Here is a 27,272-nt window from a genome sequence, read left to right on the forward strand (position 1 = left end):
CATTATAGTTACCTAATTTTGTATGTGTTTTCTGATATTTCCTGTCAATTGACTTTTTGTAATGCATTTTATATTTTCATTATGTTAAAAATTGTATTAGCTGTGTTCTGCAATTTGCAAGGTAATTTTCATGTCCATAACAATGTTATGCCCAAGATATTTTTTTTAAAACCTTGACTAAATCAGCTTTAAAATTGGAATTTTGGCACTGCATGGTACTTAATAGGATGTGTGTCTTAAGGGTTTTTTTAAGTTCAGATCTAGAGTGTACTTTTGCAATTAATTTTCCCATTATCCCCACTTAATGTACTTTGGTTCACATCATAGACTGGCCTTGGAGCACACAAGGTGGATTACTTTTGTTCCAAATGAAACTAGAAGATGTGCACCAGGAACATTATGCTTCACACACTTCAATAGGGAGTAGACATGGGTGTCAATGGGGAGCAAAAATCCCCATATGTGCATTGTGTGTACACTAGACACATCTATGGATCTGCACCTTATCACCTTGCTTGCTATTGTAAATGTATCCATAGACTGTTTTTTTTCTCTTTTCCAACTGTGAGTAGAACAGTGTTTTTGCGCACAGGTAACCTCGATAACTATCAGCCACTGAAAAGAAAAAATATAGTTGTAGGATAACTTAGTGACAGAAGAAAATATGAGCAATATTAGTGCATTTTTAATAATTTCTATAGAATCATAGGGTTGGAAGGGACCTCTGAAGGTCATCTAGTCCAACCCCCCTGCCAGAGCAGGGTCACCCAGAGCAGGTTGCACAGGAACGCGTCCAGGCGGGTTTTGAATGTCTCCAGAGACAGAGACTCTACCACCTCTCTGGGCAGCCTGTGCCAGTGCTCTGCCACCCTCAAAGTAAAGAAGTTCCTCCTCATGTTTAGGTGGAACTTCCTATGCTCAAGTTTGTGCCCGTTACCTCTTGTCCTGTCCCCGGGCACCACTGAAAAGAGCCTGGCCCCATCCTCCTGACACCCACCCTTTAAGTATTTGTAAGCATTGATAAGGTCCCCCCTCAGCCATCTTTTTTCCAGACTGAAGAGACCCAAATCCCTCAGCCTTTCTTCATGAGAGAGGTGTTCCATTCCCCTAATCATGTTGGTAGCTCTCTGCTGCACCCTCTCCAGCAGTTCCCTGTCCTTCTTGAACCGGGGAGCCCAGAACTGGACACAGTACTCCAGGTGCAGCCTCACCAAGGCAGAGTAGAGGGGGAGGATGACCTGCCTCGACCTGCTGGCCACACTCTTCTTGATGCACCCCAGGATGCCATTGGCCTTCTTGGCCACAAGGGCACATTGCTGGCTCATGGTCATCCTGTTGTCCACCAGGACTCCCAGGTCTCTTTCAGCTGAGCTGCCCTCTAGCAAGTCAGCCCCCAACCTGTACTGGTGCATGGGGTTATTCCTCCCCAGGTGCAGCACCCTACACTTGCCCTTGTTGAATTTCGTAAGGTTCCTCTTTGTCCAGATCTCCAACCTGTCCAGGTCTCTCTGTATGGCGGCACAGCCTTCTGCTGTGTCAGCCACCCCTCCCCCCCCAGCTTTGTGTCATCAGCGAACTTGCTGAGGGTGCACTCTATCCCCTCATCCAGGTCAGTGATGAATATATTGAAGAGGACTGGACCCAGTACTGACCCCTGGGGAACACCACTTGTTACTGACCTCCAAATAGACTCTGTGCCCTCTCTGTGCCCTCTCTCTGTGCCCTAATCACTACCCTCTGAGCTCTGTCTTTCAACCAGTTATCTATCCACCTTACTGTCCATTCATCTAATCCACGCTTCCTAAGCTTCCCTATGAGGATGCTATAGTATATTCCCTATAGTATGCCAATGCCTGATTTTTTGTTGCCAGATGTTTATTGTTTAATATTTTAAAAAATCCCTAAACTGGTATAGAATAAATTTTGTCAATTTTGATTTCATAGGAATTAGAAGAACGTTTACAACAGAAGCACTCGGAAGAACTTCAGGCACTGAAAGAAACACATAAACAAGCCATGGAAGGTTTCAAATTGGAGATGGAACAGGAACTTCAGACACTACGATTTGAGCTGGAAGATGAAGGAAAAGCTATGTTAGGTATACGATTTTCAAATTTGCAAGTGGATCCAAAACCATTATTTCTACTCATACAAATATACATGCACATATATATATATATATATATATGTGTGTGTGTGTGTTATAACACTGTAGGGTGTCTCAGAGTCATTCAATGTTGACATAATTGTTCCTCTTAAAACCAGTATAAACTTTAACAGGTAAGCCCAATATGTCACTTTTGAAAAATCTTATCCTTAAGTTGTTTTGGAAAGAGCAAGTAACCAAATTTGATGATGGAGAACATTTCAAAAAGTAACAGGAATAGAATGACAGGACAGTTGCTTAGCTGATATAAATGGTGTGTGTTAGGTCAGCAGCAATACTTGACGGATCTGGACTGTTCTTGTTAATTAATGTAAACATTTGCACAATAAAATTTTCTTTTTCTTCATGGTAACTAGCTTCCTTGCGCTCAGAGCTAAATCATCAACATGCAGCAGCAATTGACCAGCTAAGGCACAACCATCAACAAGAATTGGTAGCTGCCAAAATGGAGCTTGAAAGAAGCATAGAACTCGGCAGGCGACAGGTAGGCGGCACTGCTGGCAACTGACTGTAAAATTGCATGATTGGTATTTGTTTTCTCTTAGCGGGAGGCAACAACTGTTGTGAGCGAAGAGCAAACATGTAATCCTTCAAACTCAGTCGGCACCAGCAGATAATGCATCTCTACCAGTTTACCTAAACTTCCTTGCTTAGCTTTTTCTTCCTTCAACAAACTTCATTTGAAGCCTAGTAAATGCTCCCATATCAAGGCAGTTTCCTCTCAGAATTGTGCAGCCATCCACGAGTGCACTGGCTTGTCCTGGGAGGAAAGCGCTGATTCACGCAAAATTCTACTTGTCGTTAGCTGCCAGCAGGACTTAAAAAGGAAAAAACTGTTTCTCTCTGAAGCCTAAGTGATATGGCTAAGAAGTGGTTGCTTAAAACCAAATGATTGCTTCAAACTTAAGAGGTAGCTTAGTATCTTTTCTTTTCAGAAGACAAACTGGAAAAGATAAATTAGCATCCAATGAAAGCAGAGAAGATAATGTAACAGCTTGCAACTCTTTCTTAAAAAAAACCCCACCCTTAAAACCAAAAAATGCAAAACGAACCCCTAAATCCCAAAGCCAGTATGGACTACCTTTGCTTTCAGGAGCAAACTCATTCATTCACTTTTATCTTTCGTTTTTCACTTTATGCACAATAAGTTTTTCCAGTGGTAACTAAAAATTCAAAGCTTGATCTCTATTGAAAGGAAGCCAGACTCCCGGAAATAAGAGGAACAGAAAATTACTTCTTTATTTCCCTATACAGTAGGCTTTTCAGGATTGATTTATTGATAGACCAGCACCAAGGAATGGTTTTAGAAATATATTAACAGAGGAAGCAGATTTAGTTGGATATAGCCTTTACAAAAAACAGAGAGAGTCAAAGATGAGCCCTTCTTTTTCTCTTCCTTGCTGGTTTAAAAGTGTGAGCACTAGAAGCAAAAATGCGGTGCTGTCAGCAGTGGGCAAAAACATGCAGGATTTAGGAGGATATAGTTTCAGTCGTGTGTTGTTTAAGCCTAGAGTGAGACGCCTAAAGGAGATGTCAGAAAAAAAAAGTTTAAAGTACAAGATCAAGTGTTTGATCCAACCAAATGGCATGCACTTGGCCTCAGGACACTGATCTGCTAAGCACGAGAGGGCAAAGCAATTAATTAATTCTGCATTAGAATGCTTATCAGTTCACAAGATCAGAGCTGAACTAGATGCAGAGACGTCTGAGCAGGATGATTATGTTTGCTACTTTTTGAAATATTTAAATATGTGGATATAAATTTTCCACTGCTTTTTCTTCTAACTTTAATGTTGTCTTTCTATAGGGAGGTAGAGAGTTATTTTTAGAGGTCTGTTCTTAAAGATGTCCCATAAAATTTGTGCATTAGGATATGTTTTGTATTTCCTGAATGCATGAAGGCACAAAACAGAATTATACATAAAACTACTTTGAAATATCTGCTGATTTTCTATCTGTGCAAACTATATGGTTATTAAATATTGTGAAACTCTAAGAAGTGCAATAGATGGAAATGGAAAACTCTGAAAAAGGTTAGTTTATTGCAGACTTTTTCTAAGCTGCAGAGAATCATCATCAAAACTATTGGGATGTGTTCCAGATGAGTTTCCCAGATGTTAACTTCATTGGAATTTCTTATGCAAAAAGAATGACTTTTATTGATTTATTGGACACAATATAAATATTATATACACTATTTCGTATGTATTCTGCTGTGAGATAATTGTGACCCTTATATTTACATATAAGTAAGAGAGGAGAATTCTGAATCATAGCGTTTGTTGGTGCACGGCATACATCTTGAGTTATTTTGTCCTGTTGTATGGGGCTGTAAAGGGAAAACAGTTTTTCTAAATTGTATATTGAAGAGGCAGAAAATGGTAAATGCTCATCCCCCTGGTTCTTAGCAGTATCTGGTTTTTGTTGTATGTGTGGGCACAAGGAAAAATGTGATAAGCTACACAAACTTTAACAGGCAATGACAATGACAGGTTTTAAATTCTCTTGCAAATGGAAATTCTTTGTTACATAACTTTTATTTCTTCTTTATTTGTACTTGTACACAATAAAAAAAACCTCAGTTTTAGTTATAATTTGTGTCAGCATCAAAAACTGAAATTATCTATTGAATTGAAAATTCTGCTCAGCTGTTATTTTCCAAAAGCAAGTATTGTGCTTCTGAGAGACATTAAATTTAAATTTATTTAAAATAATTTTTGCTGCTGCTGCTTATATTGTAGGAGAAAGAATTTTTATGCCGAATATCAGATCTACAAGATGAACTGAGACACCGAGACCATCATATAGCTGAACTGGACAAAGAGATTTTGCATCTTCATGAAAATATAAGTGCATTGACCAAGGAATTAGAGTTTAAAGGGAAAGAAGTTCTTAGAATACGCAGTGAATCCAACCAACAGATCAGGTATGAATTTTTCCATTCTCAACTCAATGTGTATTATTTCATGTATTGTTTTACTTAAGAAATATTTGCAGCTTTAAATTTATCCTCTTACACAAGTGATGTTATATATCATTCGGTCTTCTTTAGGAAAAGCTATGCCCATTACTAGTAAAGTTAGTGAATGTTACCATACAGTTAAACTGCATTTCAGTGATACATTTTGGTGTATTTTAGTAACAGTCTGCACAAGCAATGGGTTTTGGTTGTTTTTTTTTTTTCTAAATTCATTATGTTTGTTTATTTAAAAAAGCATTAAAGGAGATGCATTTTCCATGAAATAAGCGAGAAGACTGGAGGACAGTAAGTAGTGGGTTTTGATGAATCAGTAATTCCTTCTGTGTTGTCTGGTATTATGTAAATGCCATTAAAAGCATGGCAGAAAATCATGATGAACAAACGAGTCTGATTTTAGAATAACTCTTTTTTTAACAAAAAATAAATTAAACAGGATGCATGAGCAAGATTTAAGCAAGAAACATGAGAAAGAGATGGATGTCTTGACAGCAGATCACATCAGAGAGAAACAAAACATGCTGGCAGATTTTAATAAGACCCAAGAGCTGCTCAAGGAAATTAATTCAGCTTTACAAATTTCGTAAGTTTTATTGCATTAAAAAAGTTTGTATGTAGCTGCATTTGAGTGAATAGTTTATCCTGGTGTCCACAAGTTGCTGAAGATATTGCAGAGATGCAGACGTGCAAAAACCTCAGTTAAGTATGGGGCCTAATCTTGCGTTCTTTAGGCAACACAATTCTATAAGCTTTAGGGGAATTTAGTGAGATGAACTGTTAGGGACTTGAGACTGAAAAATTTCAAGTAGGAAAGATATTAAACCTATGCAGTTCCTTGAAAATTGGAGAAAACATTTTTTCAAATGTTTTTTCTCAAACATTTATACATCTTTTTTGAGAACACAAGAGTTTCTTCAACAAGTTTATAAACAGTACAATGTTGTCTATTAAGAAGTCTGATTACAGCACATAAGTGATGCAAACATTCTCAGGTTTGCTAAAATAAGGAAAATTAGTGTCTGAAATGGATGCTATGAGCATAACAATAACAGAATGCTTAGCGTGTCTCTGAGTCAAAATGCCACCTGGGGTGAGACCACCTCTGTGCAGAAGTGGTGTAGTAGTGTGTCATCTAGCCGTGTTTTCCTGTCTTCCACATCCTTCATTCTTTATCTCTGTGACATAATCCATTCGGTCAGAGTTTCTGGCTGAGGTTTTCATAGCACATTGAGGGCTTCCTGACACACAGTTGTCACCGAGGGATTTGTATTTGCAGCACAAAAGATTTATGGCAGAGAAAATAATTGTTTCTAAGTATACGATTGAAAACTTTTTAAAGTTAGTATCAATTAAAAATGGCCAATAAAGCCCAAATGCATCTAATTCTTCCTTGATAATGAGTACTCAGGAATTGTCTCCAAATAAGATGGGTATAAAATTCTAGTTCTTACTCCCTTGTAATCATCCATGTGCGTGCTTTTGCGCCCTGATAAATGTGGTAATTTGCCATTCAGTAAGTTAGGTGTATGCTACCTTCTGTTTACTGCATTTATTTTGTATGAGAAACATGCCAATAAGCAGCCACTGGAACTGGTTTTGGAGCTGTTTACCCTAAAGTTTTCCCCCATTAAGTTGTTTGGTTTTCAGCGTCCTGAAATTTTCCGAATTTAGTTGGTTCCCCACTACTGGTTCTTGCTCAACTTAGAGCTGCGACGTGTAGCCACTGTTCGAAAGACAGCAAACGTTATCCAGGGTGCCCTGACCTGGTTTTCAGTGTGTTATCTCTTGCTCGGTAAATTGAAGCAAGGAGATGTCAAAAGAGGAAGTTAAATAAAAAGAAAAAAAAATAAAACAAAAAAACCCCCACCAAAACAACAACAAGAAGCCAAAACAAAACAAAACAAACCCCCACAAACAAACAAAAAAAAACCAACAAAAAAAAAAAAACCACCAGAAGCAGCTATTTCTTAAGTAACCCTTTCCAGGTTCTGCCTTACTTAAGCATGGCCTTGTGAACGTTTATGAAATGCGGAATCTATCTTACAGTAATTGAGAGTGGGTATCATTAATTACACTCTACCACTAGAGTCTTTAAATTACATATTATCTCTTTGAAACAGAAAAAAAAAACAGTTCTCTGAAATATCTGAAAATAAAAGGACAGCTGTGCATAACTATGTATTATACTCTAGGGATCTGTGTACAATAGCTTAACCCAGCATAAAATGTATACACAAAAATTAAGCCAACTGAGCATATTTCTGTTCTGCTGAGTCCAGTGCCTTTTCTGCAAATGGTCATGTTGTTCACATTCATAATGTTTTATGTAAATACATTATAGAATCTCAGATTACGTACAGGTTATTTGAAGGTTATAAATATAATTTGATATTAATTGTTTTTTCAGATGCAACTCAAAAATCACAAAGCTGCTTCTGAAGGGAAAATATTTATCTAAAGTGACAAATTATGTCTACTTCCAGGTGGCTTGTGGAATCAAGTTTGAGCTAACATAGACATCTTAAATGTATAGATTTTTCTCAGGGTTTGTTTTGTTTTTTAAATATCTTTTTTTCGTTAGGTTTGTTAAATTTCCTGAATCTGTTCTGACACTTGGTTCACTAATCGACATGAGGGTTGAATATGTGAGACAAGTATTTTAGCAGTTTCCTTTGGAGCAATGTTTGGCATCATGAGTGTTATATTTATGTTTCGGAGAGACTCAGTCATTTGAAATTGTCATGTCTTCAAAACTTGTTCTTTAAGAAGAAACAAGGAGGTTTATGCAGTTACTTGCACAATTCCACTCTCACTTGGCTTATTTCACTTCTCTCCTTTAATGCTTTCCCACTGGGCATTTCAAATTTCCTTCTATTTTTTTCAAATGTTTATCAATTGTTACATTTCTCTTAATCCAGATATCCTAATATCCAAGTGTTATTGCTTTTCTTTTGCAGCTCATTCCTTTATTTCATCTCTAATGGTACTAAGTTGCTTTTGTGGAGAGGAGTTAGTTACCTTTTAGTCTTCACTGTTCTTGGATATCTTTGTCCCAGTATGTTCCGCATGAACTGAGGAAGACGGTGCCAGCCTTGTCTGTCTGTCCAGTTTCTCCAGTATCACAAGCCTGCATCTTTATTCAGAGTAGCCATCTACAAAAAGAAAAATGATACTGTTTGTTTTCAAGAAACAGTATCTCATCAAGAAAGTGAATTGCCATTTTTTAACATTTATGTTAATATTAAATATAATGCAATGCAGTCCCTATATTTTACAGAAAAATCAATCTTAGCTATGTCTTCTGTAATTCTGCTGTCCATATTATGGTTTTGAATGCCTTATTTTCACTCTGACTTCCAAGAGGCCTTTTTTCAAACGCGTAGTACTGCATGCACAAGAAAGATGTTAAGTTTTTAGAATTTTGCCCAGATTATTAGTTACTGGAGCAAAGGCTGTGGTTATTGTTGATTTTTTTTTTTTTTTAACTAGCTAAAGCTGAATGATAACATAGAAATTAATTTACTTCAAGGTGATAAGAAAGTCATCTTCTGTTTTTACTCCCTGAACTCTTTTTTGTACTAATCAAAAATGTGACTATTCACTCATCATTTAACACTGGATCAAGCTAAAGGGGGTCTTCTTCTTTCCTATAAAGTTTAGAAGAAATGGAAGAAAAATATAAAACCAGAGAATCAAGACCAGAAGACTTGCAGCTTATCTCAGAACTGAAAGACCTAATTGCAGAGCGGGACCAACTCATAAAGAAATTGATTGTAAGACTTTCATGCTCTCTTGGTTTAATATCTTGACGGATACAAAAAATTTTATCTACTTCAAAGCGTTTGAAATGTATTTAAAGAACCAATCCTGCTAGCGTGTTATTCATATCCTTTAACACATTATTCCTATGGTTCCAATGACTCAAAATAGTAAAACTAATTAGATACAGAGAGTTTTGCACAATCAAGCATAACACATTATTACAAAAAATATTTCAGTGTGACCTTGATCAGATGTCTACTATCTCAAATCTTGGACTGAGCCAGCCATGAAAGCCGTATAAGAAATAGTCCCTTCTATGAGGTTTCTAAGACCAATTTTCTGATCCACTGAGCTTCCCAAATTCAGAGCACAACACCCTGACTCAGATTAGTTTGATTAGATTCTGATTGAGAAGCAAGAAGGAAAGAGGAAATTCAAATTAAGTAGAGATCAGAAGTTAACTATACTGAGGCTTTCCCAGTGCAAAATCCATAGGATGTGCTCGCTCCCAGCAGCATAGAACTGCAACAGAGCTGCATAAATAGAAATTATTTAATATTTACATATAATAATATATAAAACACATTAAATATGGAATGCGGTTTTTAGAATTAACAGTTTCTTTAGAAACGTAAACATAAATTTATTTGAGATCATTCTATAGGCAGATTTGGCCACTAACCGATTGAAAAATGCATAAAAAGAAGTTTCTATTTGTTCTTCTTTTTAGGAGGACAAAAAGTTCTATCAGCTGGAGCTAGTTAACAGGGAGACTAACTACAACAAAATGTTTAATGCAAGCCCTAATGTTGGTGTTATTAATCCATTGGTGAAGGTATGTTCCATGGACTTCATTGCTAAAGTGAAGAAAAAAAAAAATCTAAACTCAGGATATAGTAAAAAGAAGAAATACGTGTGTATGTGTGTGTGCCTGCATGGATACATATATCACTCTTAAAAGACGTATTCAAAACAAGGAACATAGTTTTCCATTTGTCTCTACTTTTGTGTAGGTTTGTTTCTTTTGTGTTGTTGAGAGATCCACTAATACAGTTGCCCTAGTTTGCAAGACACGTGTGACATGAAACACGGTTCCTTCTCACAAAATCAAAATAGAAAAGTGGCAGAAAGACAACAGAGGGCAGTACTGTAGCATATAATAGAGAACAGTGACACCCATAATCGGTTTTAGTTTCATTAAACTAATTTCATTAGTTCAATTTTTGGTTATTTTGGAAAGTGCAAGGGCAACTTCATTTTTCAGGTGGTGCTGAGGATGGAAGAGCATTAGAAAGATAGAGGGAGAGGAGACAGTAGAGGAAGGAAATAAGGGTAAAAGGGGAAGGAGAAGAGTATGAGAAGGGCATGGCATGAGTCCGAATGGAGAGAGACAGAGTAATACTGGAGAAGTGGAGTGACAAACAAGGTATGCACTGTGCGGGCAGCAGGAGATAGAAGTCAGCCTCTAGCCTTCTTGGCTATTGTCACCTCCCATACAAGTGAAAACACTTCAGTAGCAACCTTTTCCAGTTCTCTCCATCCTGCTGAATAGCAGCCAGCGAAGGCTAGTGTACAAGCAGGCATAGTAGCCTCCCTGTCACTTCAAAAGCCAGCAGCATTCCTTCATGAGGAACTTTAATAGACTGTGGTAGTGTACCTTCATTCTACTTCTTTTCACCACTTCAGGAGTAAGAATGAGTCCTCTGACATTTTCTTCCTCCTTGTGACAATAACCCATAGGTTATTTCATCTGCATGGAAAGGGAAGAGATTTGTCCCCGCTGTAGAGGCAGAAGAACCTGGGAAGGTTTTAAAGCAGAGGGTAAGCCAAGGGGCACAACAGGAGCAGCTCAGGTCCCTGAGAGCTTCAGTGATCAAGGTTCAGGCTCCATTTTTTAAGAGGAGGTCTGGGAGTGTTACTTGACATCAGGCAATGTTATTTAGCTATGCCTTATTATAGTTTCACATCAGATCAGCGAATTTCCCACTTCTGCACTAACTCTGCTGCAAATTGTCAGTGTTCTCCTACTCTCCAGGAGCCCAGCAGCTCTCTCAAGCTTATCTGCAGATGCCTAACTTTTATGTGTAAGTGCATAAAAGAACTTAGGTTGGGCCCAGTAGAGACAATACCAGGACTGCCAGATACCATTTGAATGCTTTGTTTTTATGTGATAAAGGTTGTTTGAAAATTTTGGAAGTTTGTCTGAAGCACTCATTTATAAAGACGTGAAATGTTTAAGCTTGTGTTTTGTGTGAAATCTGAAGTGTTTGGGAGAAGTACTTCAACATCAGATTTCTGTAGTGATAAACCATGTATTTTTATAATATGCTTCTATCACTTCAATCTGTTTAGACTTTAAAACCGTTTTGTATGCCAGAACATTTTGATCTCTCATTTCATAAGTTGTGGACTATGTTACTTCATTTTGTCAAAGCACGTACTGTGTTATTGGAGAATGAATTACAAAGAAACCGAAAATCTCATTCTCTTTTCTTTTTTGTAATAAAAAGACAGAATTTTGAGTTACTACAGGCTTTGCATATTAATGCAAAATCATAGCCATTGCAGTATGTATTACAGCTTCTCTGATTTATGCAATGGATCTGTTTAGTATTACATTGTTACATCTGAAGTTTCTTAATACTTTGCATGAATTTCATGGAAACAATACACACAATTTTGTGTCTCCAGATTTGACTGCTTCAGAAGCATAGATTGTTCTATAGAGAATAAATATAAACTGTAGCATTCTTCTAAGCACTTAAGTGGATAACACACATTATCTGGAAATGAGCCACCTACAAAGCACAGAGACTTAACTACAGTGTGTTTAACACACAGTTTTAGTTACAGTGTGTATTACCTTGCAGGTGTATTTTACATAAGTTGGTTACTTTTTCCAAACTATTTTTTTCACCATAATGTTAATTCTTGCTTCTTCAGCCACTACAGAGGTAAAGTGTATGGGACCATCTTATTTTGATCCTTTGCAGCTAATGATCTTTTACTGTGATGCTTAAAAAGGACTGGTTTCTATTACAGCTTGCTGTTAGATTGTTGGGGTTTTATAATTGCATTTTGACAAACACACCCACCAGTGTGGCTACAATTAGCAGCATTTGCATCTGCCAACCCTGGAGAGGTCAGGCACTGAAATGAAAGCCAGCAGAGAGCTAAACAGAATAAAGTCCAAACAAACAATAGGAATCTCTCTGTCTCCATCTGAACTCCTGCCCACCCTTGAATACAGCGGCTCTTCTGTTTCAAGGGGAATTCTGCTTGAAAATATTATATAGAAACAACATGAGATTCCACTTGTCTTTCACTTTATTTAGTTCAAATTTGTGTAGTTCATAAGCCCTTAAGGGGTTTTTCCCCTAGCTGCTTTGTTAGGGTTGCATATATGTAATTGAAAGGAAGTATTTATTATATATTCAAATAATACATAATTCACGAGAATAAATGAATCCATTCATTCAAAAATCCTATTTTTGGAAATAAGGCTTTTTTGATATTAATATTTTATTGTAGACATGGAATATTTGATAGAAAACAGAAAATACACATGGCATTCTGTCACACAGCTATTTTTAAAAACCTACAGAATTATTTGAATCATCCGTTTACATTAAAATATCTATTAAAGTAGAGAGCATAAATACTGATTCCTTTGTATGATGTGTTATGGAGAGTAAAATAGTGATATAAATTTTTTCAGTATTTTGAGTCCCTTGAATTACTATCAGTGGGAGTATGGAGAGTATTAAGAAAAGAGAAATGCTCAGTTGTGCCATCTGGTGTCTAGAAGCAGCAGCTGTAGTAGCATTAAAAGCCTGGCCTTTCCCTTGTGCAAGAAACTGAACTCCTATACAGTAATCTTTTTATCTCTAGCAGTATCGCTATATTGCTTGCTAACTATGAGGGCGTAATTGCTTCAAAAGAAATGTAGCTGCCTTTCTAGGTTCCGTGTTCCGGTTACCAAAACGTGCCTTGGTGATGGGGTGAAACCTGTTGGAGAGATTCACTTTTTTCATCATTGAAATTTGCTGTAATTACATTTGACAGCAGAGCTGTTCCACTGATATCAAGAAAAGATTTAAGTAAACATGAAAGGTTTAACAGACTAAATGACAATTTTGTGGAAAACTTCCTCTCTCCAATGTCTTAAATGGAGCAAAATGTTGGAAGATCTCATATAATATATTCCTTGATTATTACACTAAGTCTTAATAACTTAATCATCTTGATCAGAAATTTTATTTTGCTGCAAAAGATTGTGGTGTTCACTTCTGGTCAAAGCAAATAGTAAAACTACAATTGGGGAAAAAGCCCAATCTGTCCCTTAAAAAAACAAAACAAAACAAAACAAAAACCACCAAACCCAAACCAGCCTTCCCTACAACTTTTACATTTGCAAATATCCTCATCTGTCCTGGTGCAAGAAGCCTTCCTTACATTTGTTATTTTTAATGCAGCAAAAGAAGAAGAACGATAAATCAACAAACAGGTTTGTGAGTGTCCCCAATCTAAGTGCTCTGGAATCTAGCGGAGTGGTGGGCAATGGACATCCCAACCGCCTGGACCCCATTCCTAACTCACCCATCCACGATATTGAGTTCAACAGCAGCAAACCACTACCACAGCCAATGCCACCCAAAGAGCCCAAGACGTTTTTGAGGTGAGCCCTGCCTCACCAATCTTTTTTTTTTCTTTTTTTTTTCTTTTTTTTTGCTTAACTCAGGAAAATTTTGCATTCCTATTGAGCTGAATCCCACTTGCTTTATCAACCTTTCAGAGGTACAAGTACTCTTACGGCATTTTCAATTTTTACATTATATTTGTAACCTCTTTATAGTATTCCTTTTTATTGTAGACCTTGTTGAAATGTGAAGTATTCTCTCACTTTTCCATGTCTTGAACTTTGAAAACCTGTTTAGATACTTTAACGGAATTCATGTGCTTCCAATTGTTTACATATATGAACAATTGTTTTAAATGTTTTTGTTATTTACTGATTGCCATTTAGGAATTGATACTAGCACAGAATTTCTTTTATTCGGTATTACGTGATAATGGTTTTTATGTAAGAAAACTATTTTCTGTGCCACATGAATGTTTCGTGTTTCCCCTTTCCTCACCTAAATCCAGTTGTTTCATAGGAGTAACCTTACTACAGCAACAGGAAACGTGCGTGCTTGGATGCTTAATGCTGAGCTGCCAGTAATCAAAACCAGCATTAAAGTCTCAAGTTATTCTCTCACAAATTAATGTAGTGAATTGAATAACTTAAAAAATGGCATTTTAGAGGCAGGATTTTAGTCTTTTGCCTTTATGTGCCTACATATTAAATGCAGTGAAGCGGCGTACTCTGTATTGAGTAGGTGCTGATCTCTTACCTCTAAGTTGGCAACTTAAAGCAATGTGTAATTACCAGTTCTACAGTTGGTTGTTTATTCTCTCTTTTGGTTTAATGCGAAAGACCACATACCTAGCAACTACTAATTATAAAAGGAAACAAATAATAGAATCTAAGATAGATAAAGGAAACCAGTCTATTTTGAGAAAACAATCTTTATAAAAAAAAATACTGTCGCTTATTTTTTCCTGTGCATGCGATGTGCATGAGTGTGCTCAGATACCTATAACGTGCATGTGCATGAACTCCTGGACTGTCCTGATGGGGTTTCCATTCCAGTTTGTTTTGTGCTCTGTATTATCCAGTAATACAGTAGGGATTATTTTATTACTGATTTTTATTGATAAAGGAACTTAATTGTACAATTAAATTTAAATTAAATTTAAGTATTCTCTCTTGCTCATTTTGTGACAATTTTAAGCGTTCAAGGGGGAAACAAACCTTGTTTGCAGTGCAGCGGGTTCTTTTTTCCTGATATATTAGCATATTCTAAATGTGTGCACGAACAACAACGCAAGTGATATTTGTGATCAGTGTTAAGTATTAAATTAGTGTTTATTTTTGTTCAGTTGCCAACCGGTCTTTGTGAGCACGTCTACAAATATGATGCTGGCATCATATTTTTGAAAAATTAACTTTACCACAGGAAAAGGATGCTAAAAGAGGACCTCCTACAGTCACGCTTTTCCAAGAAAACCCTTTTTATTCTTCCTGAAAACCTCAGCTGTTTCTGAGATTTTAAATTATGTTTTCCAAAATACTATTTGCCCACCCTGTAATGCGGCTTCTGAACTGCCGTGTCCGTGCTGCTGGTGCTCTCCAATGGAGTGGATGATCACAGATTCTGTAGGGAGACATTAAATCATGTCCTGAGGCACACTGATCATTAACCCATGGGAAAACCGACCGTGTTCATTACCAAATATTCTCCGTGCTTTTTTTTTTTCCTCCTAACGTTTGTACTTTTTGTGTAGTTGTGGGATAATTGTTCTTTTTTCTTTCTGTGAATTTAGCCCTCCTCAGACTGACGCTTCACCAGTGGCTTCACCAGATCCCCAGCGCCAGGAGTGGTTTGCCCGGTACTTCACCTTCTGAGAGATGGTTTGGTTTTGTGGCACAGCGTGATGTGGACTGTTTATAAGAGCATGACCTTAAATAAATCCTCATGTGAACAAGCTTTCCCATAATTTGTCAAACACTGTGAATGAGAAAGTATTTGTCTTTCTGATTTGAAACTGCACTGTATTTCATGTTATATTTGTTGGAATCACTTGACATGGTACTATATAATGTGTGTAATTATAACTATTATTTTTATTTAAAATGGAAGAATCTTTAAACTTTGTAATTACTACATAATAAATTTTGGTAGAACAAACATAATGCTTTTCCCCTTTTTCCTATAAATGTGTTTTCTTTGATTTCAGGTAAGGCTTTCCCCCAGAAAATAACATAATTGCATGGTGACTATGAATACAATTTAAATTGTCAAAGGAAAAACTATATGCATCTCACTCTCTCTCCAATTTAGGCAGGATACGTTTAATGCTTCTCAATTCTATTCTGTTACTTTGTAGCAGTTTAAAAACTGTCTTTTTCTAACATTTAAAAGGAAGAATGTGAAACAAAGCACAACTAGTGTAGCTGCCAGCCTTCAGAGCAGAGTAATTTTTACGAGAGGATGAAAAAAGTCCCAAACCAGGAGCTGTTCACCGGGGGGGGCTGACTCCTTACCTGTTGCTCATGAGATTTTTGCCAGCTAGTTCTAATCGAACATTTTATCATTGAATTCAAGCAGAAAGTGTTCCCACAAGTGATGTATTTCTTTTATGAATATTAACAAAAACACACTTTAAACATTTTGAATACTGTACGAAGTATCTTTGCATAAATCAAGAATCTACATTTTGAGCACATAGTCCTGCTTCGGATAAAATTCATGTCTGAAATGAAAAAAAAAAGAAAACACCCACGCAAGTTTTTCCCATTTATACATACTACAGATACAGACCTTTCATTAAAACTTAATTATCTTCCCTTGTCTGTATTAAAGTTGTTTTTTCTTCTTCTTAAACTGATATATGAAAATGTTTTTTCAGCTAGTGAGCATGATTCTCCAATCTACACCTTGTATGATGTCAGTGTTGCTCGAGAAATTTGCTGCAGCATAGAGAAAGCTAGAGCTTGTTGTCTTTTTTATATTTTTTCATTCAAAGATTACCACAAAGTAACTCACACTGGTAGTCTCAGGGAGAAAATTGTCTCTTTGTTTTATGAATGTATTTTTAAGCTGAATCTCTTATCTTTTCAAAGCAGGAAAAAATGTTTGAGTTATTTGAATAAGGTTTTAGTTAGCATATACAAAGGTCTTGAACTTTAATATTTCATCTGAAGCCCTAACTACATCCTTTTTTCGCTATATGCACAAAGGTAAATACCCAGATAAAGACACTTGCTAATTACAATGAGTTTTATATGTAGAATATGTATAAATGAAAAATTTGTATGTTTTCATATAAACAATATAAGATCTTCTAAATGAACATTTTAAAACTTTTATCTTATAATTCAGTTTAAAAACTCCACTGAAAGCTGTATTCTGGTGATGCTGCCGTGGATTAAAGATGTATACAGCAGACTTTCTGTAGCTGGTGGACTCAACTGTAGGTATATGCAACTTTTTAATTTTAGAAGAAAGCCATATTGGGCAAAATGTCAGATTTCTTGGCTGTTACCCAAAATAAAATACAGTAGCTCATTTTGTTATAATGTTCTGAAGTGAGTGTTGCGTATTTTTTTTTCTTCCATGCTTTGCAAGGGCTCAGCCTTTTTCTGCCATCCTCCACTTCATTTGTACATTTTTACATATGGAATTAGTAACTGAACAGTAATCCAAAAATGATAATAGCTGCATTTACTTTACCTATTCAGTGGCAGGTGTGCCCACTGGTTCTTTGCTAGGAGGCATTTGTCTTTCGGAAGGGAGAAGAAAGTTAAGAAGCACTCGGTTACCACGTCTGCCACAGCCAGCAGCTGTTCCGCTACCGAATCAGTCTCCTAAAAACAAAACCCAAACAAACAAAAAAAGCCCAAAACCCACCCGAAGAAACAAGGAAAAAATTGATTTTTCGACCAAATGGCATTGAGAACCTTGTAAAATATGTTCCTAAAAAAAGTTAGTATCTGACATTTGGGAGTAATACAGGAACTTGCACTATCCCGGGGCTCTTGTGTTCCTGATCTTTGCAGTATCCGGTATTCTGGAAAAAGCTAAAAGTGCACGTATTCATGAGTCTGGTTGTGCAGAGAGTTCTGCAACAAAGTCTCTGCTCACACAGGCACGCAGTCTTTCCTAGCTCAACACACAACTCCGAGTAAGGAGGTAAAACGATCAGCGTGAAGTTGCATAGTATTATTTACAATGGCGAGAAAATCTTTTGGCTCTCAGGAGCTCTCTCTCTGCACTCTGACGCATTAAGTCTCATTATCAGCACTTACTGTAACTAATTCCCCCGACCCTTTAGTTTTAGTCAGAAAGAACAATAAAAGGAGAAAGAGCAAACAACACAGATTGTGATATTTTAATCCTTACTGTATTTTCCTGTGGAAGAAGGAAGTCACAGCCTATACTTGATACGGGGGCAAAACACAGCAGAATCCTACATTTATCGGAACGCCATCATAGTGATCAGTCTCAGCCCTTCAGGCTGGATTGCCCCACTTACTTGTGTGAGAAGAGTTTGAATGCTGGTGAATTTTTCAGGTTAGCAGAAAACTGCTCTAGCTGACCCATAGGGGACATGATCTCACAGCACAAGGAAGAGCTGCATGGCTTTTTTTTCTGCAGCAGGAATCGTACCCAGAAGGTATACTTAGGAAAAAAAAAAGCCCAAAGATGGTTGAAAACCAAACTGCAATCAGTGCCAACATAGAAATCGCTTTATCAGACTGACTGCTTCCTTTTGCATTTTTTCAGTTACTTCAGCATGCGTGTATTATATTTACCTGAGACTTCAAGGAAAATATTAGTCCTATGTGAAGTGCTGGCAATAAATTACATGGGTCAATATTACAAAATTTTGAACATTCAAATTTAGTCTAAATAAATTTTCAGTTCTGTTTTTCTCATCATCTCTTATTTTGGAAGAAAAAAATTATTTTCTAACTGGTTTGAGTAGTTCTACATTTAACGTGTAATTTTTTGATCACTTTAGAGTAAAAATATCTATGTAATATAAAACTGAAGAATATAAACTGTTTGGGTGTTTTTAGGATATACCCATCATCTTTTCTTCCTAAATGTTTTCTATAATGCTGCAAGAATCTTTGTTTTCATTCTTACAGCAGAATATAATTTTTTCACTCTTGATGCAGGTAATCTCTGGACCTAAACTTTCCTGCTTTTTGACACTAAAAAACTCTTTCTGCAAAGGACTCCTTTGATGAGCTGCGCTTCAAAACTGAAAGCAGCAATCTCTTGGGGGAAAAATGTTTCTGTTCGTTGTAACTGAAACATGGGGGGATTCTGAGCAATAGCCCAGGTTGCAGCACTTGCCTTTCTGGGGTGGCAACTGAAAAAAAATGGGGTCCTTTCTTTTCTCTACATTGTTAACAAATACACTATCCCAGTAATCATAGATAGAAAATCCCAATATTAACTTTTCACTAATGGTCATTCACTTCTTTTTCCCATTTTAGCCTTACTCTGAAGCTCGATTTAAAAACTACAGGACATGAGGAATTCCGAAAGAATATCAGGAGACTTCACACATAATATTAGAAATCAGACCTGATCATGGTGTCAGAGCAATCTCTTGCTTGTTTAAAGTTTATTTTAAGTTATATGTGAATTTTGTTACATGATCTCTGCGTTATCTACAGGTAAATTTCACTAATTCTGCACTTAGAAAATTAGACCCCGAGTTTTCCTCCTTTGCTGTAATTTACTTCCCTTAGAAAGAAAATTACTGCGTCGTATCACTTAAGAAAATAATGATCTTCAACCTCCTCTGCAGTGAACAGGCAGCTTCAGGGGTGAATCTGCCCAATTATCTCTCTTGATTGCGTAAAGACTGTAGAGTAGCAACAAATCTAAGTGCCTTCATTGCCTAAATTTAGGTGTGAGGAACCCTAGCCTGTCATTTTTCTTAAATTATTTTTTTTAACCAACATTTGCAAAAATACGACAGCCTTGAAAGATGCAAACTGTCTTTCCTTACAGGAACTATGTTGCTTTTTTCCTGGTATGTTCAATGTAGTCCAATACAGTACCATTACTATTCTTCATAGACAAATGCTAAACCTTTTTTTACTGTAATAAAGGTGAAACGCTTAATTCGTAGCATTGTTTTTTAGCTACTTTTGGGTGTTGGGCATCGTATCGGTTTTATTTATGTACACATTCCCTAGCAAAATCTTTAAATGGAAATATGACTTATTTCCATGTACAATTATATATAGAAATCATCTTGCAATTCTAAAGCTAATTTACTTTGCAGTATATTTTGGTCATATAAATAAATGTCCATTTCTTTAGATACACTACAGTAATTGGAAGTACCTGTGGATAGTGCTGGGATCACGTAACAAAACCAGGCAGCCAAGATGAAGCAGAACTTTTCCACTTCGGCGTGACCGACCGCTGAACTCCATTTCTCTTAATAGTAGAACTTATTTGCTGGGCTCAATATCAGGCTCTTTTACTGCACAATTGTGTTAACATTTATCATTTTCAGCCACATACACAATTAGACAACTCAAGCTTTGTTGACTCTATGAATTGTACCACAAGTTCCTAGGTTAATGATATGGTTAATGTTCCTGGGTTCATGAGGTGAACTACTGATCCGCTCTGGAGTCCTGCACAGTCTTAAGGATGAGTTTATAAATTGCCTGTCACTAAGGCAACTCAGTTATGTTCAGAGTTAAGCGGGGTATAGAGGCCTGTTCGCAGTAAACAGCTGGCTGAACACAACAAGAAGCAGCTGCTGCCAGCAGCACTGATAGCAACGTTGCTAGGGAACAAGAAGAGCCAAGCTTAAGAAAATAAAAGCATAATTCAATAATGACTAACGAAATCTGGCTTCATTATGACTCTTGGAAATTATCAGGCCTTCCACGTACAACGAGAGACGAGCAGAAAAGTTTAGAGAGCAGCTGAGTGTTCTACTGGAACTATGGCTGTTTAACTTCGGTTACAGATCGTCAGCGTGATGGCGGGGCACAAAGGGGGCAGCAACTTCAGGCTGTAACCACCACCGGCAGCCTCGGTCACAGCTGGCAACTGGCATCTCTCAGGGCAGATGCTGAAGCCCACGTTTTACGGTCACAGGAACATTCAACCATATTCACGCTAAATCTTTACCTAATCTTTACTGTGGGATCCGTGAGCCTTTCTCAGCACAGCTGTGTTGGCAGTGTCCCAATTGCAGGCCGGAGTGGGACATGTACCAGCCACCCTGACCACGGCATTAGCAGGCAGTTCTAGTACTCTCCTGGGACATTTCCAGATTGAGGGCACACACTATGTTCTGTAAAACTGAAAAATGGTGGATTTTTTAGTCTTCATAACCACACAAGACTTTCAGAAGTGACCTCAAAGCAAAAAAAGTAATATTGTCTTATGTAAGAGAGACATTCAAAGTGGAAAGCGTTCTGAGCCCAGGACAAGAGAGCTTTTCAGGCTGGTAACTACCAGCACTGTCTCCATCCGCTCGTTTGAGATAATTACTTTTTCTTGTCCTATTTTGCACCATGCTTTCGAAAGGGGCTACATCATGGATTTCCAAAAGGGCATAATGTATTTTTTTTTGTTGAGTAAACATTTCTTCATTACTCAGCTAAGCACATAACCATTACTAGTTATTATTAGATAATAATAAAATGATAAATACCCTTTTTTTTTTTTTCTTGTAGGAAGCATTACCTAACCGCAGCCTTTACACAGCATGCGGGTTTGGCTGGGACAGAGTTAATTTTTTTCAGAGTAGCTACTATGGGGATAGGTTTTGGATTTGTGCTGGAGACAGTGCTGATGTTTCAGGGCTGTGTCAGTTACTGCTGAGCAGTGCTTACACAGAGACAAGGCCTCTTCCGTTCCTCACACCGCCCCGCCAGCGAGTAGGCTGGGGGTGCACAAGTTGGGAGGGGACACAGCCGGGAGAGCTGACCCCAACTGGCCAAAGGGATATTCCATACCATAAGACGTCATGCTCAGTGTATAAAGCTGGGGGAAGAAGGAGGAAGTGGGGGATGTTCGGAGTGATGGTGTTTTGTCTTCCCAAGTAACCGTTACACGTGACGGAGCCCTGCTTTCCCAGCGATGGCTGAACACCCACCTGCCAATGGGAAGCAGTGAATTAATTCCTTGTTTTGCTTTGCTTGTGTGTGCAGCTGTTGCTTTACCTATTAAACTGTCTTTATCTCAACCCATGAGTTTTTCCTCCTTTTTACTCTTCTCTCCCCATCCCAACCAAGGGGAGTGAGCGAGCGGCTGCGTGGGGTTAAAGCACAACACACACCAATATCTGTTATTTGCTCTGTAGTTGTAATTAGCTGCTCCAGTTGCAGGCTGCTGAATTCTTTTTCATCCTGTTGCTCTAGTTGATTAGGCTACAAAACACCGAGTCTGAGGAAGCACAGATGGACACCTCCGGGAAATCACAAAAACTGCAGCTCTGCCATACCAGAAGCCAGGTAACTGTGCTGATCTGCCTAACAAACGTGCAGAAACAGCCGAGTCTCATCACGAGAAAAAAGCAGCCTGGTTTTGGTACCTTGCAAGACAGCACCATAAACTGAGTAAAGCTGACACTGAAAGCATATTGTGGAGACGAGGCTTGCTTGACACTCCACCCAGAATAATCTTGACCAGAAATGGCTTTGAATTTTCACAGTGATCAATTTATACATTGGGTGCAGGTCTCAGCAGTGCTTTTGCAGACATATCCATTCAATTAGTTAGAATAAGACCATTTTATAACTCAAAATGTTTTTTTGCTTCTACAGCCATATCTAAGGGTTAAAACTTTTCCTGTTTATACCTCCCTGAAGCAGCCTTAGACTTTTGTTGTAAACAGCGTCTCCTTCAGGTGAGGATTTAGGCAATATCTACAAATACTCTGAAGAAGTTTGTATTTACAAACAACGCAGCACAGATAACTGAAGTTCTATCCACTGATTTACCAGACAGGAGTCATATGCAGGAATCCTCTTCCAATAGCTTATGGAGTAGCAATCCAGAGAAATGTTATTTGTGATTTAAAGCACCTGAAGTTCCACCCGAGAAGCTTTTGCCCAAAGATTCCAAGACCCTTCCTTTCTCTGCTGGCCAAACGTTCCTCAGATCAACTCACGAATGGCAAGATATTCAATATAGTCAACAGGGATGAAGTAACGACTGTAGCTTTCTTATTCGTTAAGATCACAGATTTAAATATGATTGGGAGAAAAAACATGTTAGACATTCAAAGTAATTATTTTAGTTTAATTAAGGCAGGTAAGAGAGTTACTTTACATATTGAAGCCATATATCAAAACTTGAAAATAAGGGATCTAAAGGATATTTTTTGTTGAAATATGTTGATTTTCCTCTCCAACTCTAAAAATTCCTATCAAAGTACGAGTTTTGTACATTTCTTCTGATATCTTTTTATTATAGAACTATTGTCACAGTTCTGATACTTTGGTGATAGTATGGTATGCTTTTTGGTTAAGATCTCACATGGGCAGTGATTTTTGTTTTGATTGCATATCTATAATTCATCATTAATACAAGCTGAGAATGGGAGGTCCTAGGAGCGAGTAGCTCAATAAAGAAGTTTTAAGATCCTTCAAACACTTTGAAGTTAAGGGGGCATTAAGTAATTCTCTGTGTTATCACAAGACTTGAATGGATATATGAAAAAGATACTCAAATACATTAGCAGAGGTACTGAGAAAAACACATGTAGTAATTCAGAAGACAGCCTACTTACACGGAAATCAATGGGGACAGAATTCAGGCAAAGCACTTGTTAGAAGAGCACATATGCTACAAAGTAGCTGAAAAGCAAAGAAACAGGCATACTGCTAGAGGAACTGGGATTCAGTTTCACTCCTTATACCTGGAACTCAATTTTGAAGTAGAATTAACTATTTAAAAGATAAAATATTTCAAATAGTTAAAGCCCATCACTGGGTTGTAGTATACACTCAAAGAACATACAGATATGAAACTATTAAAAACAACACAATGTAAAATCTAGGCAAAAGCTTTAGAGCCTCCAGCAAACTCCATTTTCTGGCTATATTAAAAATAAAATCCCCCCAACTCCTCAGACTTTGCAATGAAGAAGAGGGAATTGACTGGGTTGTTGGGCACCTCGCTGTAGAAAAAGTCAAATTTAGACTACGTGGGATTTGTAAACCGGGGCAGGGGGGGCGGTGCGGGGCTGGGGTTGCAGGAAGCAGCAGCAAATAGCAAATACGAAATTCAGCTACCCTGGGGCCAGCCTGCTGCACAGCACCGCTCCTTCCCCCCGAATTACTGCACCCCCCGTGCGGTACACGGGAGCAGCGTCCCTTTGTAACGGAGGGACAGCGACATTTAGGCAAACGGGACCGGGCACGCCGTTACTAAAAGAATCCCTCGCTGTACCTTTTGTTCGGGGGAGGCAGCGCAGCCGGGACACCCCCCCGTACCCACGGAGCGCCCTCCTCTCCCCGCAGGCCGCCGGGCCCGCCGCCCCTCACCCGCGCCCGGGGGGACCGGCCCTCCCGCGGCAGCGGCGGCCCCGCGGAACCGGCGCGTTCCGCCACGGCGATCGCAGAGGCTCAGCCGGGCCCGGGCGTGGAGCGGCGCAGAGGGGGCGGGGACGGAGTCGCTTCTCCTGCCGGGTGAGGGAGCTGCGGCGGCGGGAGCCCGGCCGGAGGGGCGGGACGGCGACGGCCCGCGCTGCAGGTACCGAGGGGGAGCGGGGCGGCCGCGCAGCGCTGCCCGCCTCCGCCCGGCGGGTTGGGGGGCGGCCCCACACACAGGCTCCGGCGCGGCCGCCGGGAGTGCACCCGCCGCCCGCAGAGCGAAGCGGGACGGGAGGTGCCCAGGGCTGCACTCTGCGGGCAGGCGGCGTTGCCGGCCCGGCCCGGCCTGGCCTACGCCCGCCTCGCCGCGTTCAAAACTTGCCGCGCTGGCGGCGGCCGGGGCGGGAGGCCTGGCTCCGCGCTGCCCAGAGCCCCGCGCCCGGGGCAGGGCCGGACGAGCAGCTGCCGCCTCCCCTCATCCCCCACCGAGCGGGCGGCTTCGCTTTCTGTCACCGGGGAGAGGAGCCCCGCCGGCGGGCAGGAGCGCGGTGTGACTGACGGCCAGGCTGACTGACTGACGGGGGGCGGGACGGGGGTGATTGACGGGGGGTGGAGCGGCGCTGATTGGCTGGCCGGGGCGGGGCGGTTGGTTGGCGGGAGCCCCCTGTGAGGGGCGGCGGGTTGGGGTGTGTTGTAAACGCGGTGCGGTCTCCCGCGCTCGTTAGCTGCGGCAGCCGTCTCCAAACTCCTCCCCCCGCCCTGCGATAGGCTTTTCTGAGTGAAAAGTGAAGTTTTCTGAGTGGCCTTACCGAAAAGCCCGGCTTTGTAACTGCTTTCCCTCGCCCGCAGAGGGGCAACATGGTGCTGAGTGCGGACCAGGTGAATCTGATCGGGCAGGTCTTCGAGTCTTACCTGCTGGAGCACCACAGAGACGACATCCTGGGCATCCTGAGGGAGGCGGACGAGGAGGCGCACTACCCCATCGTTGTCGACGCCTTGACGCTCTTTGAGGCCAACATGGAGATCGGGGAGTATTTCAACGCCTTCCCCAGTGAGGTCCTGCCCATTTTCGACAGCGCGCTGCGCCGGGCTGCCCTGGCAGCGCTGCAGGCCGCCACCACCACCGCCGACCCTCCACAGCTCAGCGTGAAGCAGAACCTGCATGCCAGGGTGTCGGGTGAGTTGGAGGGGCAGTGAGGCGCCCCAGGCGCATCTCCCCGTCAGCACTGCCCAATTCCCTGGTTGTGTAACAAACTATTGTGGGGTCAAGGGAAGGAACAAGTTGAACTCCTGCCATTTCCAAATGGCAAGTTGAGCTCCTGCCATTACCAAAAGAACACATGCGAACACATGGCGTTGCGTAGACCAACCCGCAAAAAAGCTGTAGCCATCCCTGATGGTGTAATGTCCTGGTTTGGGGTAAAACAGAACCAATTTTCTGTTCAGTAATTTTACTTTTTAGGTAAGCCCCTTCTAACAAACTAAACTCTGAAATTAACAGCATATTGTGCAGAAAATTGGTTCATGTTTGTTGCTGAGTCAGGACTTAATGACAGTGCCTTTCCGTGGCTAAAAGACTCCTCAAATCTGTGGCCAGTCTCACATTATTTCTCTTGTTGGCCAGAACGTCTAAAGAAAAAAAGGCCTAAAGAAAAGGTCTGAAAAAGGTCTAAAGAAATGAAGGTCTAAAGAAAAAAGTTCTAGGGGAAGATAGGTAGTTTGTAGATTTTCTTGCAGGTTGACTTCCTTACTGTGTCAGTTGGCACGTGCTCTCTGTTGGCTCCACCCACATCTTCCAGAACAGGCAAAGTCTAAATTTTGAGTTGTCTTCTAACAGTTTAATCTGAAATTGATAAGTTTTATGCTTAACTAATTGTTATAAAATTACTTGTTATAAAATTAGAATGAACTGTTGGAAGGCATGATCGTTAATAGAGGGTTTTGTCCTCTTTTTCCCTACAAGTTGTTATGCCATTATTCACTATTATTAGGAAACTTTTAGTAGCTTTGAGGTGTGGTAAGCATGGAGTGCAGGTTCTGGGGTTAAAATGCCTATTTTGCCTGATGTGGGGAACTGGGTCAGCAGTGGCACAGTCCCTTCTGGTCATTGCTGATGGTAACTACTTGGAGCTGTCTAGTCTGCAAAGCCGAGGGCTGGAGACCTGTGTTTCCTTCCCCTGCCCTGTGTTGGAGTGGTTTATGATCATTCAGTCTTTTCACAGCTTGAATTTGGATGAATCACATTTGTTAAATAGACCTGTCTTTTGTCCCAGTAAGTTCAATTAAAAATATTGTAATTAAAGCACATACATCAGAAATATAATTAGCCTATGGCTCTCATAATGCTATTTTCTCAAGGTTTTGCGGGTGGGTGGGAAGGCTTTCTACCTATTTAGGTGTTATGGAGCTTGTTTACAACTGCTGAGTGTGTAGTGTAAAAGGATGTCCTTTGTGTTGTACTAAAATTTGAAACGTCAGGCATTTCCCTCTACCTATAAAAGTTGGAGTGAATTAAAACTTTCCCCCTAGTGTTCTAGGGTGCATTTGCATCATTCAGGGCTTCAGCATGAAACAGAATTATTTTTACCCCAAGTATTATTGTATAAGCTACCAGGAAGTATTAGAAGGAGTAAAGCAAAGGGCAAATGATCACCGCAAGGGGCAAATGATTGCTTAAAGCGGTGTCTTTAAGCATTCCTGCTCCTTTTATCAGCCTGTTGCTGGAGTTGACTATTCCTCTCACTGTGATGTTTTGTCTGAATATTCCCTAACCAAACTGAGGCAAAATTAGCCGCGTTTGATCAAGTAGTTTTAATAACTGATAAAAGCAAGCCTGACTGAGCATTGATGGAAAAAGTTAGTTGTCAGGCTCACAAATTACTCCATCACTAAACAGGAGGGAAACTGATGAAGAGCAGGGGGTTGTTACCCTCGTGTGGTGCAGCTGGATCAAAAGAACAGCTGTCCATGTAGTTTGGTTTGTGTTCTGTATCATCAAAAGGCTGGCTGCTGAAGAAACAAAAGCAATAAGCTAAATGATCTGTAGACTTTTTTCTGCCCAAATTTTCCCATGATACTGTTGCCTTTTAAGTGGATGCTGTGTTCTGATTACCTTCAGGATTCTTGTCTTGGGGTGCTGCTTCCCATTCCGAAGTCAAACGGGAATGAGA

At 39.6% G+C, this 27,272-nt stretch overlaps 2 protein-coding genes across 12 annotated transcripts in view; both read left to right on the forward strand.

Moving 5' to 3' along the window:
• FAM184A (family with sequence similarity 184 member A) overlaps nucleotides 1-16,268 on the forward strand; it is a 73,949-nt gene extending 57,681 nt beyond the window's left edge. For 2 of the 10 annotated variants that reach the window (XM_074580863.1, XM_074580862.1), the window contains 8 exons: nucleotides 1,945-2,098; nucleotides 2,524-2,651; nucleotides 4,909-5,093; nucleotides 5,581-5,727; nucleotides 8,800-8,917; nucleotides 9,637-9,741; nucleotides 13,382-13,584; nucleotides 15,336-16,268. In XM_074580863.1, the coding sequence (XP_074436964.1) occupies nucleotides 1,945-2,098; nucleotides 2,524-2,651; nucleotides 4,909-5,093; nucleotides 5,581-5,727; nucleotides 8,800-8,917; nucleotides 9,637-9,741; nucleotides 13,382-13,584; nucleotides 15,336-15,417 (1,122 nt within the window). In that variant the 3' untranslated portion in view covers nucleotides 15,418-16,268. The remainder of the gene's footprint in view (nucleotides 1-1,944; nucleotides 2,099-2,523; nucleotides 2,652-4,908; nucleotides 5,094-5,580; nucleotides 5,728-8,799; nucleotides 8,918-9,636; nucleotides 9,742-13,381; nucleotides 13,585-15,335) is intronic. The other 8 variants (XM_074580867.1, XM_074580865.1, XM_074580870.1 and 5 more) reach the window with 6 other exon arrangements.
• Nucleotides 16,269-24,194: 7,926 nt separating this feature from the next.
• Nucleotides 24,195-27,272, forward strand: part of MCM9 (minichromosome maintenance 9 homologous recombination repair factor) — a 48,981-nt gene continuing 45,903 nt past the window's right edge. For both annotated transcript variants that reach the window (XM_074580859.1, XM_074580861.1), the window contains exons 1-2: nucleotides 24,195-24,262; nucleotides 24,952-25,279. In XM_074580859.1, coding sequence (XP_074436960.1) covers nucleotides 24,961-25,279 — 319 coding nt within the window. In that variant the 5' untranslated portion in view covers nucleotides 24,195-24,262; nucleotides 24,952-24,960. The remainder of the gene's footprint in view (nucleotides 24,263-24,951; nucleotides 25,280-27,272) is intronic.

The sequence above is a fragment of the Larus michahellis genome, chromosome 3 (assembly GCF_964199755.1).
Source record: "Larus michahellis chromosome 3, bLarMic1.1, whole genome shotgun sequence".
In the NCBI taxonomy this organism is placed as follows: Eukaryota; Metazoa; Chordata; class Aves; order Charadriiformes; family Laridae; genus Larus; species Larus michahellis.